Genomic DNA, 16,744 nt, shown 5'->3' on the forward strand with positions numbered 1-16,744 from the left:
AAATATTATTCTCCGTAGACGCAAAACATGCCTAAGGTGTGTAATGAAGGGTGGGGGAGAGAGAGAGAGTGAGGATGAGGTGAGAGGGAGATGGTGAAGGTGTAGACCCGTCATGGCGGCCCCCGGCAGGCGTCGTCTGCGACTCCACCACCTGTGAGTGGCCCTGGTCGACCAGCTGGAAGTTATTCTTCCTTCTTTATTGTTGCTCTATGTGCGCTCCTGCTCGGGTCCTATGATTGAGGTGTTGCAGGCGATTCGTTTTGATGGTGGAGGGACTGACCTTCCTAGACTAGGTCTATAGTATAGGGTCATAGGTTATCCCTCAAAAAAAAAAAATATATATAATAATAATGCTAAGGTTTGTCCAAAATACTTCTTGTTTGTATGTGGTATAAAAATATATATATGCCAATACATAAATTTTCGTTACAGTAAATGCGTATTATTTTGTATACATTATTATTATTACTATTATTATAAATGGTAAATGGAAATTCGTTCTCAACTTAGTCAAGAATCAAACTACTGGCCTCCGCAGGATGCAACTCCCACAACATTCACCTAACTCCCGGGTACCAATTTACTGATACGTGAGTCATTAGTTAAAAAAGGAAATCGTGCTCAGCCATTTCTGTCTTGCCCAGGAATCAAACCCATGACCTCTATGATTGAGAGCCACGATTGAAGCCAACGTTATGTGCTGTTTTGTTATGTCTTGAATGGTTTTGCATTTTTGGGGCCAAATGCACTGATGATGTTACATCCTTGACCCTTAGAAGACGGCTTATGTCACATAGGGGTCTCGTGGCACGGTTGGCTTTATTCTCTACTCGCGATCGGAAAGCCCAGGTTCAATTCCCGGACGAGACAGAAATAGTTGGAAAGCTTCCTTTCACCTAATGCGCCTGCTCGCCTAGCATTTAATACGTATCTGGGAGTTAGCCAACTGTTGTGGTGCTTCATCCATGGAGAGGTCACTCATTTGATCTTTGGGGGACCTTGATACAAGCCTGAATATACAGTATATATACTGTATGTATGTATGTGTATGTATGTATGAATGTGTATATATATATATATATATATATATATATATATATATATATATATATATATATGCGGAAAATCCACAGAGAAATATGAAATGAGGTGAACGTTTCGGCTTTGTTAAAGCCTTTGTCAACACCAGACTGACTAAGGAGAAGGGAGAAGGGGGAGGATATATAGGCCGACACCTGACCAACCCATTCCTAGGGTTGGTCAGGTGTAATTAACCAAAATCAGGTATAGCTTAGCTTAGAATGGTCAAAGAGGATTAAGCGGTCAGAGAATAAGGATGAAAGATTAAAGAAAAGCCTCATGAACCTCATGAAAGCCTCATTTCATCCTTATTCTCTGACCGCTTAATCCTCTTTGACCATTCTAAGCTAAGCTATACCTGATTTTGGTTATTACACCTGACCAACCCTAGGGATGGGTTGGTCAGGTGTCGGCCTATATATCCTCCCCCTTCTCCCTTCTCCTTAGTCAGTCTGGTGTTGACAAAGGCTTTAACAAAGCCGAAACGTTCACCTCATTTCATATTTCTCTGTGGATTTTCCGCATAAAATGATCAGTGTTTTGTGATCGTCAATTGCATATATATATATATTATTAAATATGACCGAAAAAGTAAGATTAATAATTCTAACACGAATTTTCTCAATCTTTCGTACATTTCGCTTCACTGTTGGAGGTAAATCAAAAATCAATTCTCCAAAATTCATTTTTATTTCTAGTCTGACGCGACACGAGCGCGTTTCGTAAAACTTATTACATTTTCAAAGACTTTAGTTCACAAATACACAACTGAATAGAACTTACGCATCTCCGATTTTATATCTACATTTGAGTGAGGTGGAAGGGGTGATGTGGCATTAACACAAGACAGAACAAAATGTGGTATTAATAGGGTATTAATTTCATCAACACAAGACAGAACAAGAGTATTAATAGGGTATTAATTTCATCAACACAAGACAGAACACGAAACAATGGATATTGAATAGAAGTGTTTGTAGAAAGCCTATTGGTCCATATTTCTTGATGCTTCTATATTGGAGCAGAGTCTTGAGGTGGGTAGAATAGGCTATATTCTACCCACCTCAAGACTCCGCTCCAATATAGAAGCATCAAGAAATATGGACCAATAGGCTTTCTACAAACACTTCTATTCAATATCCATTGTTTCGTGTTCTGTCTTGTGTTGATGAAATTAATACCCTATTAATACTCTTGTTCTGTCTTGTGTTGATGAAATTAATACCCTATTAATACCACATTTTGTTCTGTCTTGTGTTAATGCCACATCACCCCTTCCACCTCACTCAAATGTAGATATAAAATCGGAGATGCGTAAGTTCTATTCAGTTGTGTATTTGTGAACTAAAGTCTTTGAAAATGTAATAAGTTTTACGAAACGCGCTCGTGTCGCGTCAGACTAGAAATAAAAATGAATTTTGGAGAATTGATTTTTGATTTACCTCCAACAGTGAAGCGAAATGTACGAAAGATTGAGAAAATTCGTGTTAGAATTATTAATCTTACTTTTTCGGTCATATTTAATAATATATGTCTACAGGAAAGACTGCTACCAAAATATACTAATATATGTATATATATATACATACATACATACATATACACAGGCTTCCTGTTCCCTGGAAAAAATTATTTAGTTTCATCTTGTGTGAATCCAGCTTATATAATATGACTCACTACAAATGTAAGGAAATTTGGTTTTGCTTATAAAACCCTATAATATCCATGATTTGACATCTGTCTGACTATTATTACCAGTAAGTACCTAATAAAATGCTAAACAAGTTATTATACATAAAAAGTCATTAGGGACAGCAAGAATTTTTGCAGCATGTGGCACCAATGTACCCAAATACTTTTATTCAAAATATTAAGTTTCAAGACTGTGATCAATGTTGTTCTAAGTGTTCCCTGAAATCTACCAGAAAAAAAAAATTAGGTGTAACTATTTACCCAAAGTTCAAAGGTTACCCAGTCTGTCAGTACTTAGTAAAAAAGTCGTCAGGATACAGTTGAGCCTCGATTAACGAATTTAATCCGTTCCAGCACCGAGCTCGTTATGTGAAACACTCAACTTGCGAAACAAATTTCCCCATTTAAAATAATGGAAATAAAATTAAACCGTTCCACCCCTGAAAAACATCAACATGGCATTTTATATTGTAATTATAATACCAGTACATGTAATTATTATAAATGTTATACTGTATATCACTGTTTTCAATTGTACTTGAAAAGTACAATTGAATTTGTCCAAGAATTTGCGAGACCCGCACCATATGGTTTGCTTGTTAATTGAGCAAAAGCTCATCGATTGAGACAAATTGTCAACGAGTGGCTTGCTCGTTACCTGAAATGCTCGTAGATGGGGCTCCTCATCACTCGAGGTTCCTCTGTATATTTTATCTATCAGTGATGTAAATGTTAAAGAAAAAAAATGTTCATTATAATTTTATTCATATTATCTTTAATGTTAAAATTTAGTTACAAACTTTCCTTCTATGGCATAGTAATCATAAGGAATAAGAATATCATTAAAATGGCTTGATTGAACTGCAAGTCTTATCTTACACTGCATCATTCCAGAAAATCACTGTGGTCAGAGATTAAGGTGGTGAGCAGCTTGCTTCACTCTGCTGCAGCTCAAGCTTTGGACCCCATTCCTACTGCCTCGCCCAGCAGGGAAACGACACAGCACCACGCCCCTGCACGGCCCACTCCAGTTGGCTCACCTTCACAAGAGGCAGGAGAAACCATGACTTCAATTTCTCAGTGCTCAATACTGCCTCGCAATTTCCAGTGGTTACTGGAGTACTCTCCAGTCTTTCCCATCAGTGGCTCAAAGGTAATGGGAAGCTTGGATCTTTTTTACACTGTATAGGGCCTATACACAGTGGGGTATTTCAGGACAACTTTAGTGGTGTAGTACAGTATAATATTTAATTTTCCTTTGTGATTTATGCAAAGAGTTTGTCAAGATAATATATAAACTTTTCATTTTAAGCTCCATAAGTTTGTCTCTACAATAATACCTTACTGATTCACAGGTACGAGTGATTACTGACCCTAATGAATTTTATAGAGTACTTCTCTCCAGGGCCAGTAGTGCATCACGTCGAATAAGTTTGTCTTCACTCTACCTTGGGACTGAAAAACTTGAGAAAGACTTTGTGAGTAGCAACTCAATTTTATTTGTCACTCGGATGTTCTAATTAGCTCTCTTGTTACATGTTAGTTAAGCAATAGTGGAGTTTATACCCCCATAGTAGTGATGTCAATTCTCAAAATACTAATGATTTGAGATTAAACTACTAGTGTATTCTTGAATTTCTTTCCTTGTTCAGTGTTATACATTTTACAGATACAGTAATTAGATGGCTTTGATGTCTTTTAATAATATTATAGTAACTCAGATTTGAAGGAGCTAAGAAAGTAGACCCAGCAAGAAAGGGTAGAAGTGTTTTCTGTGGGGAGCCCCTACAGTTCCCTAGAGCTTACCGAGCTGATATGTATGTATTAGATCGTGGCATCAGTCGATTGGAGTTCTAGCCTACCGGGAACCATGAGCCAGAACCTGACCTCCCTCAGAGAGGCACGAGGAGCAATGGCCTATGGAGACCCCCATGTATTTGGAAGCATTCCATGTCTGTCATAGACTGGGGGTATGGCACCCAGAAAGGTAGATGTAACAAAACAAACCCCACATGGTAAAAATCACTACTAAAACTCCAACAGATAGGCACAACTCCCAGACTAAAACAAGCAAATGTCACTAATGCTGTCGCGCCGATCGGCCATGCAGCCTTCCCCCCTGCACTGGCTGCTACAGCATTTAGTTCCTCGGATGATGTTGACTGTGGCGGTCGTCAACTCTGATGACCTCTGACTCTTGAAGTTCTGTGTCTTGTGGTGTATTTCTGCTATGTGTGGTGCACAGGCCAGGAGTAATTCATCAGTACTGGGGCTGCATGCACTTAGGGCCACCTTCCCTAAGTGCCCTGTAAATACTGCCCTTGTGTTTTGGGGTTATCTTTCACAGGGCATTCGGGAACCACTTCCATAGGGGTCTTTTGCTGCCTCAGCAATTTCCCGCCCTTGAGGCCAGCTGGGGTTTTTATTGCCACTGTTTGGCCTTGGGTAGGAAGTGGTAACGTTGTTGGTAGGGGTGCAAGGTACAGTATTGTGCAGCTCTTCTCCCATTACAGTATTCACAGTGGCCAGTTCTGTTCTCCTGGGGACGTTGTGCTTTCGCGGGGTTTTCTTTTTATTTTTGTTCGTTTTGCCTGGTGGAGGTCTGCCCCCTTGGTTATCCACCTTCTGTTATTTTGGTGTTCCTCCACTATGCCCCCATGCTTGTACACGTCGTAGGGATGCATCCATAGATCCAAAGAGCCCCAGTGGGTTTTCCAGGGTTTAGGTGTCAGTGAGACTTGGGTGGCTTTGGGGAGACTGCCCCTTCCGGGTCGGTGATGGAGGCATTCGAGCCTGCTCCTTCTACCGAGGCTTCCGGGTTTTATCAGCGAACCCCCGTCTTCTCAGCCTTTCCCCTGAACTCTGCCTTTTCTTTAGGGGCAGAGGGTGTGGAGGACAGTTCTGCCCTGGGTCCTGGTGTAGAGGATCCCAGGGCTGGAAAGTAGTTGACTTGGGGGGGGCCTGGGCCCCGTTTGACCCTGCTTGGGTGTTGGTATCCTTGTTGGGGGATGAGTGTTTTTGCTGGGGGGGAGGGGTTTTCGTACCCTTCCCTGTACGAGTATGATTTGGGTTAGGCTCCTCCCCGGGTTCGGTTCCAGGTTCCTCTGGGTTCTTCGGTTCCTTCCTTCTGGAGGGTTTTGGCTTCTCAAATCCTGCCTAGGGAGGTTTGGGAGGCCATCGGAGGCCATTGCAGCTTACCTCCTGCGAGACCTGGATTACGCCTTGGTGATGGATACGTCGTCTTTTGAGCTCAGTTCGATCTTTTCCTGTTGGGTACATTACGAGGTACCAGAGTCATCCTGGTTAGCAGACTCCTTTCTTTTCGTTGGGAGCGTGGCATGGGTTTTGTCGGACCTGAATGCTTGAATGGTGGGAGGCTTCCACTGTGGCACAGGTTTACCTGGGGGCATCTTCCTGTCTATGTGGCGCCCTTTCCCGATTGTAAGGCTTTCGCGGTGAACGCCTTTCAGCAGGACTGGTCGAGGTGGGGGTTACCTGTACCTCTTTCCCCCGGTCCAGCTGTTACTTCGAATCCTGGCTCAGTTGGAGACTTACTAGGAGAGGGTAGTCCTGTTGGCTCGGTGGCCGGCCCAGCCTTGGTTTCAGGCATTGCTTGCTCGGTGTCCGAACCCGCGATGTTGTCTGTGGCTCCGCCTCTTTCAGCAGATCAGCGGCTATCGGTCTGCTGAAAGAGGTGGATCAGCCCGAGTGGCGGCTGCCTCCCAGGTAAGTCCTTCTCATTTTTCTTGGATTAGGTAGCTCCAGGGAGCCATAGGGGCTCCCCACAGAAACCCAGTGTTGAATGTAATGAAATGCCATTACCTGGGTGAACCCCGGAGGCTCCCTGGCACATTCCCTCCCTCCCATCAGCATTATTTCGTGTTGTTTTAATGCTCAGCCTCGGAACTGAATGCTGTAGCGGTTGGGACGGGGCTGAGCGGACGATCGGGGTTACGGCGTTAATGACGTTTGCTTGTTTTAGTTTGGGAGTTTTGCCTATCTGTTGAGATTTTAGTAGCAATTTTTACCATGTGGAGTTTGTTTTGTTACACCTACCTTTCTGGGTGCCTGACTCCAGTCGATGGCAGACATGAAATGCTTCCAAATAAATGGGGGTTTCCATAGGCCATTGCTCCTTGTGCCTTTCTGAGGGGGCCAGGTTCTGGCTCGTGGTACCCGGTAGGCAAGAACTCCAATCAACTGATGCCACGATCTAAAAGATATATACCAGCCTGGTAAGCTCCGGGGCTCATGCAGAAAATGGTGTTTCATTACATTCATTGCTGGTTTTTTATTCAAGTTTTGAAGATCTACAAGTTGCTCTGAAAACTGTTAATAGGTATATTAGCCTCTAATTTTTTTTTTTTTTTTTTCAAGTACAGTATAGGTGCCCTGTGCTTGACATAGAAGCAAAAAACTAAAGTAAAAGTAGCCAGACATGCATGGCTTGAGATTCTCCAACCACTTGATGTGGATGGTAGAGCGACGGTCTAGTTTCATGCAAGTCAGCGTTCGATCCCCGACCGTCCAAGTGATTGGGCACCATTCCTCCCAAATCCTTACCTTGATCCCTTCCAAGTGCTATATAGTCGTAATGGCTTTTTACTTTCTCCAGATAGTTCCCTTCCCTTGGCTCGAGTCTTCTTCCTTGAAATGCCAATACTAGTACAGTGGGGCCTCGACTTACAAATTTAATCCTTTCCCAGAGACTGGTCATAAGTTGAAATGAATTTTCCCTTAAGAAATAATGTAAATTGAATTAATCCGTTCCACTCCTCCAAGAATATTAACTTATTAATACATTTTATACCAAATACCAGTCATTTTGGACTACAATTCATTATGTATATCTTACCTTTATTGAGGACTCTTGTTGGTGTATGGAAGACAGTGAGGAGATGGGTAGGAGGAGGAGAGGTGTTATTGTTTGGAAGGGGAGAACCCCTTCCATTATATCATCATGCAGTGATGACTTCTCTGGGGTACTCTCTCTTCTACGTTTTGCAGGCATACCACTAGACCTGGTTGTGGGTCACTGCTTGTTTGTCTTACTAAGAATCTGTCTAAAGACACTTGTTTTTCCCTACATTTTAACACTTGTCTGTTGCGAGACATCACATTGTCATTTAAATGGTCAGTGCAATGGCCTGCTACAGCTTTAATTTGGGTGAGTTTTTTCAACAAAACTTTGCAGTTCTATCCATACTTCACACATTTTCTTAATGAGGAGGGAACATCCTCTAATGCCTCTACTCACAACTATTTTCTTAGGTTGAACCTTTCCACCGACTTTCTTGGTACCTATGGCGTGATATACTGTATAATAATTACTATTATGTTCAAAAAACAAAAAAAGCACAAAAACAATTAAATTCTTTACAAGCGTGATTGTCACTAAGCGGGGCAGCTCTGGTAAACTGAGGTGGGGGTCACCCATGCCACCAGGAATCACTTGCTCAGTTGACCCAAACGTGTATCAACAAAGTCGTAAGTGGAGTCGCATTTTTCGACAAAATTGTGGTCGTAACTCAAAAAATTCGTAAGTAGGGGCAGTCATAAGTCGATGTGACACTGTATATGCTTAGCTACGCTTGAATTGAGACTTATTTGTTGTCATTTGTAACCCAAATGCTTTTTCCCACTCTACTCCAGTGTATATTTTACATATCTATATATTTTCTTTGTTTTATAATATATATTTTTACAGATATTGGCCATGGATAATCGTGCTTCTATTTGTAAGAACCTTCGTGTGCACTGGCTCTTAGATTATACTAGAGGCTCACGTGGTGACTTCAATTCTAGGAAGATGCTGCAACCTCTTATCTGCAAATACCCAAAAACATTCACAGTGAGTGCAATTACATTCAACAGAAATTAATGTTCAGAAGTCACTGTACAGGATTAATTTTTGTTTCAAGCAATAAATTGTGTTCTTCTGGTATGTGGATATTTTGCTATAAAATTGATCTTACTGTATTAAATTTTCTAATACAGTACCTTTTAAAAAAGCAAGATTTTAGTTAATAATTCCTTATTTAGATGTAGCAATTGTTAAACAGGTTTTCATTTTTTGATGTACTTCCCCAATATTTCTGAGATATTACTCTTAGTTGTTCTCAAAGGTAAGTTTCCACTCTCATGATAAACAATTATGCCATGAGGCAGCATGACATTCTGGTACTGGCACCCTAGGAACTTTTCAAGCAGCCCCTGTTAGTGTCATCTTGGGATTAGGAAGGCTTTAAAAATACCATCTGACTGGAATTCAGTGAGGAGCTAAATGGGGGAACCTTTTTGTGTGTATTATACCAACACCTGGTTGTGGCTAGGGTGGGTTGCAGACTGCTTGTTACTTAACTGTCTGATACTCTTGGCAGTTTGATGCCAGTAAAGATTTGTTAGTGTTTTAAGTTTCTTGATTTGGGCCTTATGTAAAATGCCATTTAGCTACATATTTTTGTGTTTTCCTTGTTACCATTATGACCATGCAAGGACCACTTTGAAAGGTCCATGCAGTGCTGGTATGGGAATGTTGCCCTGTCCAACTGCCTGATACATTTCCTACTTAATGGAATGGAAATTTCCCATACAAAGTAACCTAGGACCACCCGAGAGAGGCGCTCTCCATATGCATTTCTGACGTATTTTATTGTTGTCATATACTAGATCAACAAAATAATAAAGCATTTTGTAGTATTGTTTTACATATGTAGTATTATATAACATCTGTTTCTACAGGTGTCACTTTATCACACTCCGGACCTACGTGGGTTTCTAAAATGGATAATACCACAGCGCTGGAATGAAACAATTGGGCTTCAGCATATGAAGCTCTATGTTTTTGATGATTCTCTTCTTATATCTGGGTAAGAAAGTTGGTAAAGTATCTAAAATGAAATCATTAGGGATTGTTGTAGTATTGGATTCGTTTGTTTATTTCTGACATTTCTTTTATGTATGTATGGTAAAGAGTAGTCCTCATATCTTTATCATAATTCAGTTGTTTATTCAATTATGATTTGTTTTGTAACTCTGTTTCGTTTCTCACATGATGGTTTTTTAGTTTAAATGTGTCTTTAAACTCACTTTGCTCCTCCAGTACACCATATCATATTATTGTATTAGTTTCTGTGACAGTTGCCTATGTCTTAACTTGTGGAATGACATTTGTCCATTAAAAAATTTTCACCTTCTACTTCATCTGTATATATTTCTGTATAAATACTACTGCTGTAATTTAAATTATTTCATTCCCTTACACATTAAACAATTAAGAATTATTAATTCTGCATATTATTTTAGATTTAATATGCCAAGACACATATTTTTGTTAATAATAATAGAATTATGAAATTGCTTACTTGTACAGTGGTACCTTGGTTTACAAATGTAATCCATTCCAAGAGATGGGTCATAATTCGAAAATTCGTAACCCGAAATGAATTTTCCCATGAGAATTAATGTAAATTGATTTAATCCGTTCCACACTCCGAAAAATATTAACTTCAAAATACATTTCATACATAGTACACTCACATATTTTGTACTATAACATGTACAAGTTATTGCTTGCTTTTGTTGGTAGCTTGTTGGCATATGGAAGATGGTGAGGAAGGGGGGGGGGGCAGGAGGAGGAGAGGTGTTACTGTTTGGAAGGGGAGGCCCCTTCCATTATAACTTTATGCAGTGATGACTTCTCTGGAGTACACTTTCTCCTATGTTTTGCCTGCATACCACTAGGACCTTTGTGGCTCACTGCTTGTTTTTCTCATTAAGAACCTTTCCATAGAGATTTGTTTTTCTCTATGTTTTAACATTTGTCTGTAGTTAGATATCAGTGTCATTGAAAAGGTTAAGGCAATGGCCTCCTACAGCTTGATTTGGGCGAGTCATTTCAACACAACTTTGCATTTCTTCCCGTACTGCACACTACTTCTTAAGCGTTGAGGAAGGAACATAATGTACTGCCTCCTTCCCCCTGAAGAAATTTCCTTAGCTGTCTCTTGTTGCTGCTCCTTGTGAAGGGCTAGGAGTTCTTTGGTGGTCGGTTCTTTGCTGTGTTCCTCCACCAACTCTCAACACTATGAATGCCACTTCTTTTTTTTTAATAAGATCTTCTTGTAATAGCCTTGCTTTTTCTCAAATGATGGCCTCTGAAATGCTCTCATCCACTAATTCCTTCTTGTGTATCCAAATTAATAATAACTTTTCAACATCCTCAAGTGTTTGTGTTCTTTGTTTTGTGATTATTGATATGCCTTTTGCCACTTAAGCACTCATAATGCCCTTTTTCTTAGCAAGTACTGAAGATATTGACGACGTAGATTTGTTGTACTGCCTAGCTAGATCAACAACCCGCACACAATCTTCATGTTTACAAATGATCTCTTGTTTTCCTCTATGGCATCTCGCGTGTTTTCTTAGGTTGAACCTTACCACTGACCTTCTTGGGGCCCATGGCGTGATATAATAATAATTACTTTTATGTTCAAAAAACAAAAAACACAAAAACGATGAAATTCTTTACAAGAAATTCAGCGTGATCGTCACTAAGCGGGCGATCTGGTAAACTGAAGCGGGATCACTTGTGCCACCAGGAATAATGCACTTGGTCGACCCATATGTGTATCAACAAAGTCGCAAGTCACGGCAAAGGTCATAACCCGACTCAAATTTTTTGACAAAATTGGGGTCATAACCCAAAAAATTTGTAAGTAGAGGCATTCATAAATTGAGGTTCCACTGTATTTGAAATGTAGCTATTTGTTTGTTTAATTGTAACTTATTATATAATTTCAGGGCTAATCTGAGTAATGACTACTTCACCAACCGGCAGGACAGGTACTTTCTGTTCGATGATTGTCCTGATCTTGCAGATTTCTATCATAAAATCATTGGCACAGTCAGCAAGTTCTCACTGCAGTTGCAAATGGATAATACTACTTCAGTTCTTTCAGAGACACAAGTGCACCCATTCTTGGTAGGTTATGTTTGAAAATTTTATGCTTTATGTAAAGATGGTACTGTATTAGATTGGTTAGCTATAAATCGGATATGAAACTGCAAGGCCAAGAAAATTTCATTACTAAAGGAAAATATATAGCCCTGTGATTTTTATCTTTTCCCATAATTGCATAACATATATGATCCCTTCCAAATTGCAATAATGAAAAGTATTTAGGGTTTTCCCCCCATGTTCTCAAAGTCAATTCATTCTAGTTTGACTTCCCCAACAAGCTCTTTTGCAGCTTTTTGATTAAACCTTTCTCTTGCTTCCATTTCTGTTAGGAGGGGCGGGAGTTTGATTATTCCTTTTAGCTAGCCATATCTTGAATAGTTTTATTATGAACATTGGCATACTTACATATATATAGTGATATAATATTTTAATTTAGTTTTGCGGTGTTACTATAGATTATGTAGAAAGTTTGCGTGTAATTAAATCAAATCAATTTTCCTCTGTAGTCTTTGGCAATGTAAATGCAGTAATCATCAAGTGCTGGATCTGATATCTCTCTAATTTGTATTTACAGAGTATGAATGTGTAGGTATTCAGGTGGTGGTATACGAATGGTTGTTGGCCTTAAAGGTATCAAAGATCATGCTATGCAGGAGCTACATTACCAGTAATTGGTTGATGAGAGAAGTTGAGGCTAGTAGTTATAGCATTAGAGTAAATCAATAGAATGCTGGAAGGGCTTCTATTGGTCTTACCATAATATCAAGAAGTGATACGGTACTTAAGTTTAAGAGTGTGTTTGTGTGTGAGGAAACCTTGTGAAGATGCAAATTAAACCAGTAAAGTGAGTTGCACCTCTGCAAGAGAAATTTGAATGTGCATTGTGGATGCAAACATTAGAGGAAGATATATAGGCTAATTATGAGTGTATAAACTATGGTGTATTCTGAGATATAATATGTTTGGATCATGATATTTTGAGAATATTGGTTATGATTAGTCTAGTAAAATTGTGTAAGAAATTTAGCAACATGGAGAAAGCCAAGTATACTGTACTGTATGTTTCTTTTTTCTCTCTCCCATTTGGCTTTGAATTTATTGTATTACATTTTTCAGGGTGATTATAATAAATACTGTTCAGCTATGAAAGTGGCCTTACAGAAAGTTTGGACTCAAGAGTGCGGTAAAACGTCAGTCAGATTGCTTCAGGCTTCAAAACGTCTTGCAGAGAAGGATTTTAATAAATCAGAGGAATTTTCAGGAGACTCTAAATTGGACCAAAACATGGACACTCTAGTGTTTCCAACTTTACAAATGAGACCTTTTAATATTATGAATGATAGTGTGATAACGAAAAAATTCTTAGCCACTGCTGAGAGCAATTCGAGGATTAAGTTAGCATCTGGGTACTTTAACTTGACAGAAGAATACATGCAGTGCATCCTCCAGCAGTCATTAGCTTCCTGCAGTATTCTCATGGCTCATCCCAAGGTAAGTTTTATATATATAGAGCATTTACTCTACTTTATAATCAATTTTATATATATATATATATATATATATATATATATATATATATATATATATATATAAATAATATCACGAAGGAAGGATTAAGACAGGAATTTCCTCAAGTACTTTTGTTCGTATTTAATAATACATCTTCAGAAGAGAGATCCTTCTGAAGATGTATTATTAAATACGAAAGTCCTTAAGGAATAAGGAAATTCCTGTCTTAATCCTTCCTTCGTGGTCTGACATTGTTCATCACGTGTTAATTTCTTCATGATTTACACACACATGTAAGCATGTTTAACAACATGTATGTATTTTCCATGTTACATTAGCAACTTTGGTTCATTGAACATTGTGAAAAATGTCTTTATAATAATACCCTTAAAAAATAACTTGAGTATGGTTCCACAATTCCATATGTCTGAAGTAAAATGGGTTTAATATTAGTTTAAAATAAAGTTAGTACATTATAGATTTATAGTACAACAAAGATTTTTTAAATCTTTGTTGAGGCTTTACATTGGCATACTTACATATATAAGTGTACCGCATAGTATACATAAGAATACTGTACAGTAGTAGAGAGATGTTACTTATGTATTTAAGTATTATCAGTAAAAATAATATGGTGATGACATAAATTTACATCAATCTGTCTGGAGGGAGAAGTCCATAGACAAATTTATGAACAGTATTTATGCTCTAATGTTGTAGGACATGATATAAAAAATTTATACAGCTCTACACTTGTTCTGCAGTTTTTGCTTAGATATAAAATGTTGATTGACAAATAATTAACTATACATTCTAGCCTGAACCATCTTTGGGCACATATGCACACCATTTTTATTTTGTTATGGAAAGAGTTTATTTGTAACATTTCTTACAAGTGTTATTATCTACAGGCCAATGGATTCCTTGGGGCTCGTGGGTTTGCTGGGGCTATTCCAGCTGCTTACACTCAAATTGCTAAGTTGTTCTTCGAGAGGTTGCAACATGGAGGCCAGACCAAGCGCATATCTCTGTTCGAGTATCAGAGAACAAATTGGACATTCCATGCTAAAGGACTGTGGTATTATGAGCCCTATCAGTCCTTGCCTTGTCTCACTATGATTGGTTCTCCAAATTTTGGTAAGTGGAGCATTTTCACATTGAATTTTTATTGATTTTATTGTTTATATGTCACAAGTTCTGTAAATATGCTCTGAAGCATGACGGCTTTTTCATCTGTGCAGGGATTATAGACACGAAGTAATGTGAATTGTGTGTATACAGTATATGCATTACTATATATTATCACTAGTTTTAACATGTTTGTTACAAATTGTACAGGTTGGCGATCCGTGAATCGAGATTTAGAAACTCAAGTTATTGTGGCGACCAAAAATTTCGGCCTCCAGAGTGCACTATATCACGAACAAGACCGTTTATTCTGGAATTCTAGTCCAGTGACCAAACAGACCTTTACCCAGCAGGACCGACTAGTTCCTTACTGGGTGCGCCTGGTCATGCCTATTATTAAAGTGTTTTTCTAACAGCCCTCACTTGTTGTCTTATAAAATTTTACATACTGTACATTATTATATTGATGTTGCCCATGAAGGAATATATTAATTTAGATTTTTGTTAAAAAATGTATATAGCTTTTAGTTATTTATAATAAAGGGCTATATTTTACATAAATTTGTATTTTATTTTTCATTTTACATAACACTTTGTAGGATAACGCTTAAAGTATAGTATATAAAGACATAATTTTATATATAGTTCAGGTATATAAAGACAAATTTTATGAGTTTGAATGCTCTATTCATGTTACACAAATACTTTACAGTCAAAGTTATCCAACACAGCTTAATTCTGTTGCAAATCCCCACACACAGTCACAGTAATTAACACTTTCGCGCTCTCCGCAAAGGTCACTCAGCCAACCGAATGTGCGCGCTGCGTTTTTATCGCTTAAGCGTAAAAACAAAAATGTGTATACTCTTTTTACTCTTCTGACCTTAGTTCTCGTGCTACGTATTTCATTTTGGTACCAACGTGTTCGCAATAAAAATCTCTAGAAGAACATTAGTAAAATAAGTCACGAAACATATAGGGATACCAGCACCAAATAAATAACTACGTAGATGACTCGCCGTGAGCGCCCATCAGCAATAAAATGTTTTTACTCTTGGGATTGTAATCACCTCCACACTTGTTCTACAGCGTTAATTTTGGTATCAATGGACTCGCAATGAAATTCCCAACACGGTGATATGAATATAAGCGTAGAATAATGATGCAGCCCGCCCGCAAGAGTGTGGGAAGTGGTGAAATTGTTACCCGGTATCGGTGACGGGATGACGCACGGCGCTTTGAAAGTTTATACTTATTTCACTCTCATGACATTAATTTTCTATGTACGTCATTCATTTTTATGTCAATGTGTTCGCAATAGAATGTTCTATGTGCCCATAGGTAAAAAATATCAACAAAGCGTAAGTTAGAATAGCGATAAATATAAAACAACGCTGGAACATATCAGTGAGCCTCAAATACACACGAAATATTTTTACTTTTGTTATGTTTGTCAAGATTATACTTGTTGCACACAGTTATTTTTGGTTGTATATTGATCGGAATAAAATTCCCTAAACAGACATATGCATATAATACATGATATGGGGGAAGAATTACCAGTATAAACGGCTAAAGTCACCCACCTGCAACCCGTTTGGGACAAAATACCATTTGATCGAAGTTATCCACACCTTTCATGAACTTATTGTACCATGCAGCTTAGTGGTGAGAAAGAGAGCCTCATAGCGCGCAGTTTGAAACAAACCCAAAGTAAATCGGATAAAAATTGAATTGTATACAAATATTTTAAAAGTAGACATAACTTTATGTCCACTATGCGTTTACGTTAGACGAAACCGAACGCGCCGGCGCGTCCAGATAGCGCGAAAGTGTTAAGAAATGGCCACAAAGCCATCTTGTGGCCTAGTTAATTACATCAGGTAATCAGTCACTTGAACATTGGGTCACATGAAACCTTTCAACATAATTATTGGTGGTATAAGTGCACCAGAAAACCCAGTGTACTTTTTTTCATGTATGTACAATAAATATTGATATGAGAATTATTAGGGTGCTGTTGTTTTTCTACAATAATGAAGGTAAGGTGGTCTGAATCTCCAATTTTAAATGTATCAATAAATATATATATAGGATAAGATGTTTCTCATGGGTTAGTTGGCAATTTCCAAAATATGAAGTCACAATACGAGTTTGTGGTTTTATATCTATTAGTGTTCGTAAGAAGAATGCTAATATTATCATACAGCTTTTCCTTGCCTAAAGGGAGACCACTTTCATTATAGTGCACATTCTTAGTTTCCATAAAAAGATCCTTGGGAAAACTTTAAGAATGCTGAATAAATTAAGCCCAATATAAGGAATATCAAACAGATAGCTTTTACACTTTCCGGAGAAGCATAGATGTGAATA

At 38.4% G+C, this 16,744-nt stretch overlaps 1 protein-coding gene across 2 annotated transcripts; it reads left to right on the forward strand.

Moving 5' to 3' along the window:
- The first annotated feature begins 3 nt into the window (after positions 1-3).
- PGS1 (Phosphatidylglycerophosphate synthase 1) lies at positions 4-14,932 on the forward strand. Of its 2 annotated transcripts, none has more exons than XM_045767982.2 (9): positions 4-153; positions 3,667-3,925; positions 4,128-4,250; positions 8,480-8,623; positions 9,514-9,641; positions 11,575-11,755; positions 12,851-13,225; positions 14,155-14,380; positions 14,582-14,932. In XM_045767982.2, exons 1-9 carry the CDS (start codon positions 113-115, stop codon positions 14,782-14,784), a joined length of 1,680 nt encoding a protein of 559 aa, XP_045623938.1. In that variant the 5' UTR covers positions 4-112; the 3' UTR covers positions 14,785-14,932. The 2 variants fall into 2 exon arrangements, with proteins under 2 accessions (XP_045623938.1, XP_045623939.1); XM_045767983.2 differs by having other exon boundaries at positions 125-358.
- The last annotated feature ends 1,812 nt before the right edge of the window (positions 14,933-16,744 follow it).

The sequence above is a fragment of the Procambarus clarkii genome, chromosome 91 (genome assembly GCF_040958095.1).
Source record: "Procambarus clarkii isolate CNS0578487 chromosome 91, FALCON_Pclarkii_2.0, whole genome shotgun sequence".
Taxonomy (NCBI): domain Eukaryota; kingdom Metazoa; phylum Arthropoda; class Malacostraca; order Decapoda; family Cambaridae; genus Procambarus; species Procambarus clarkii.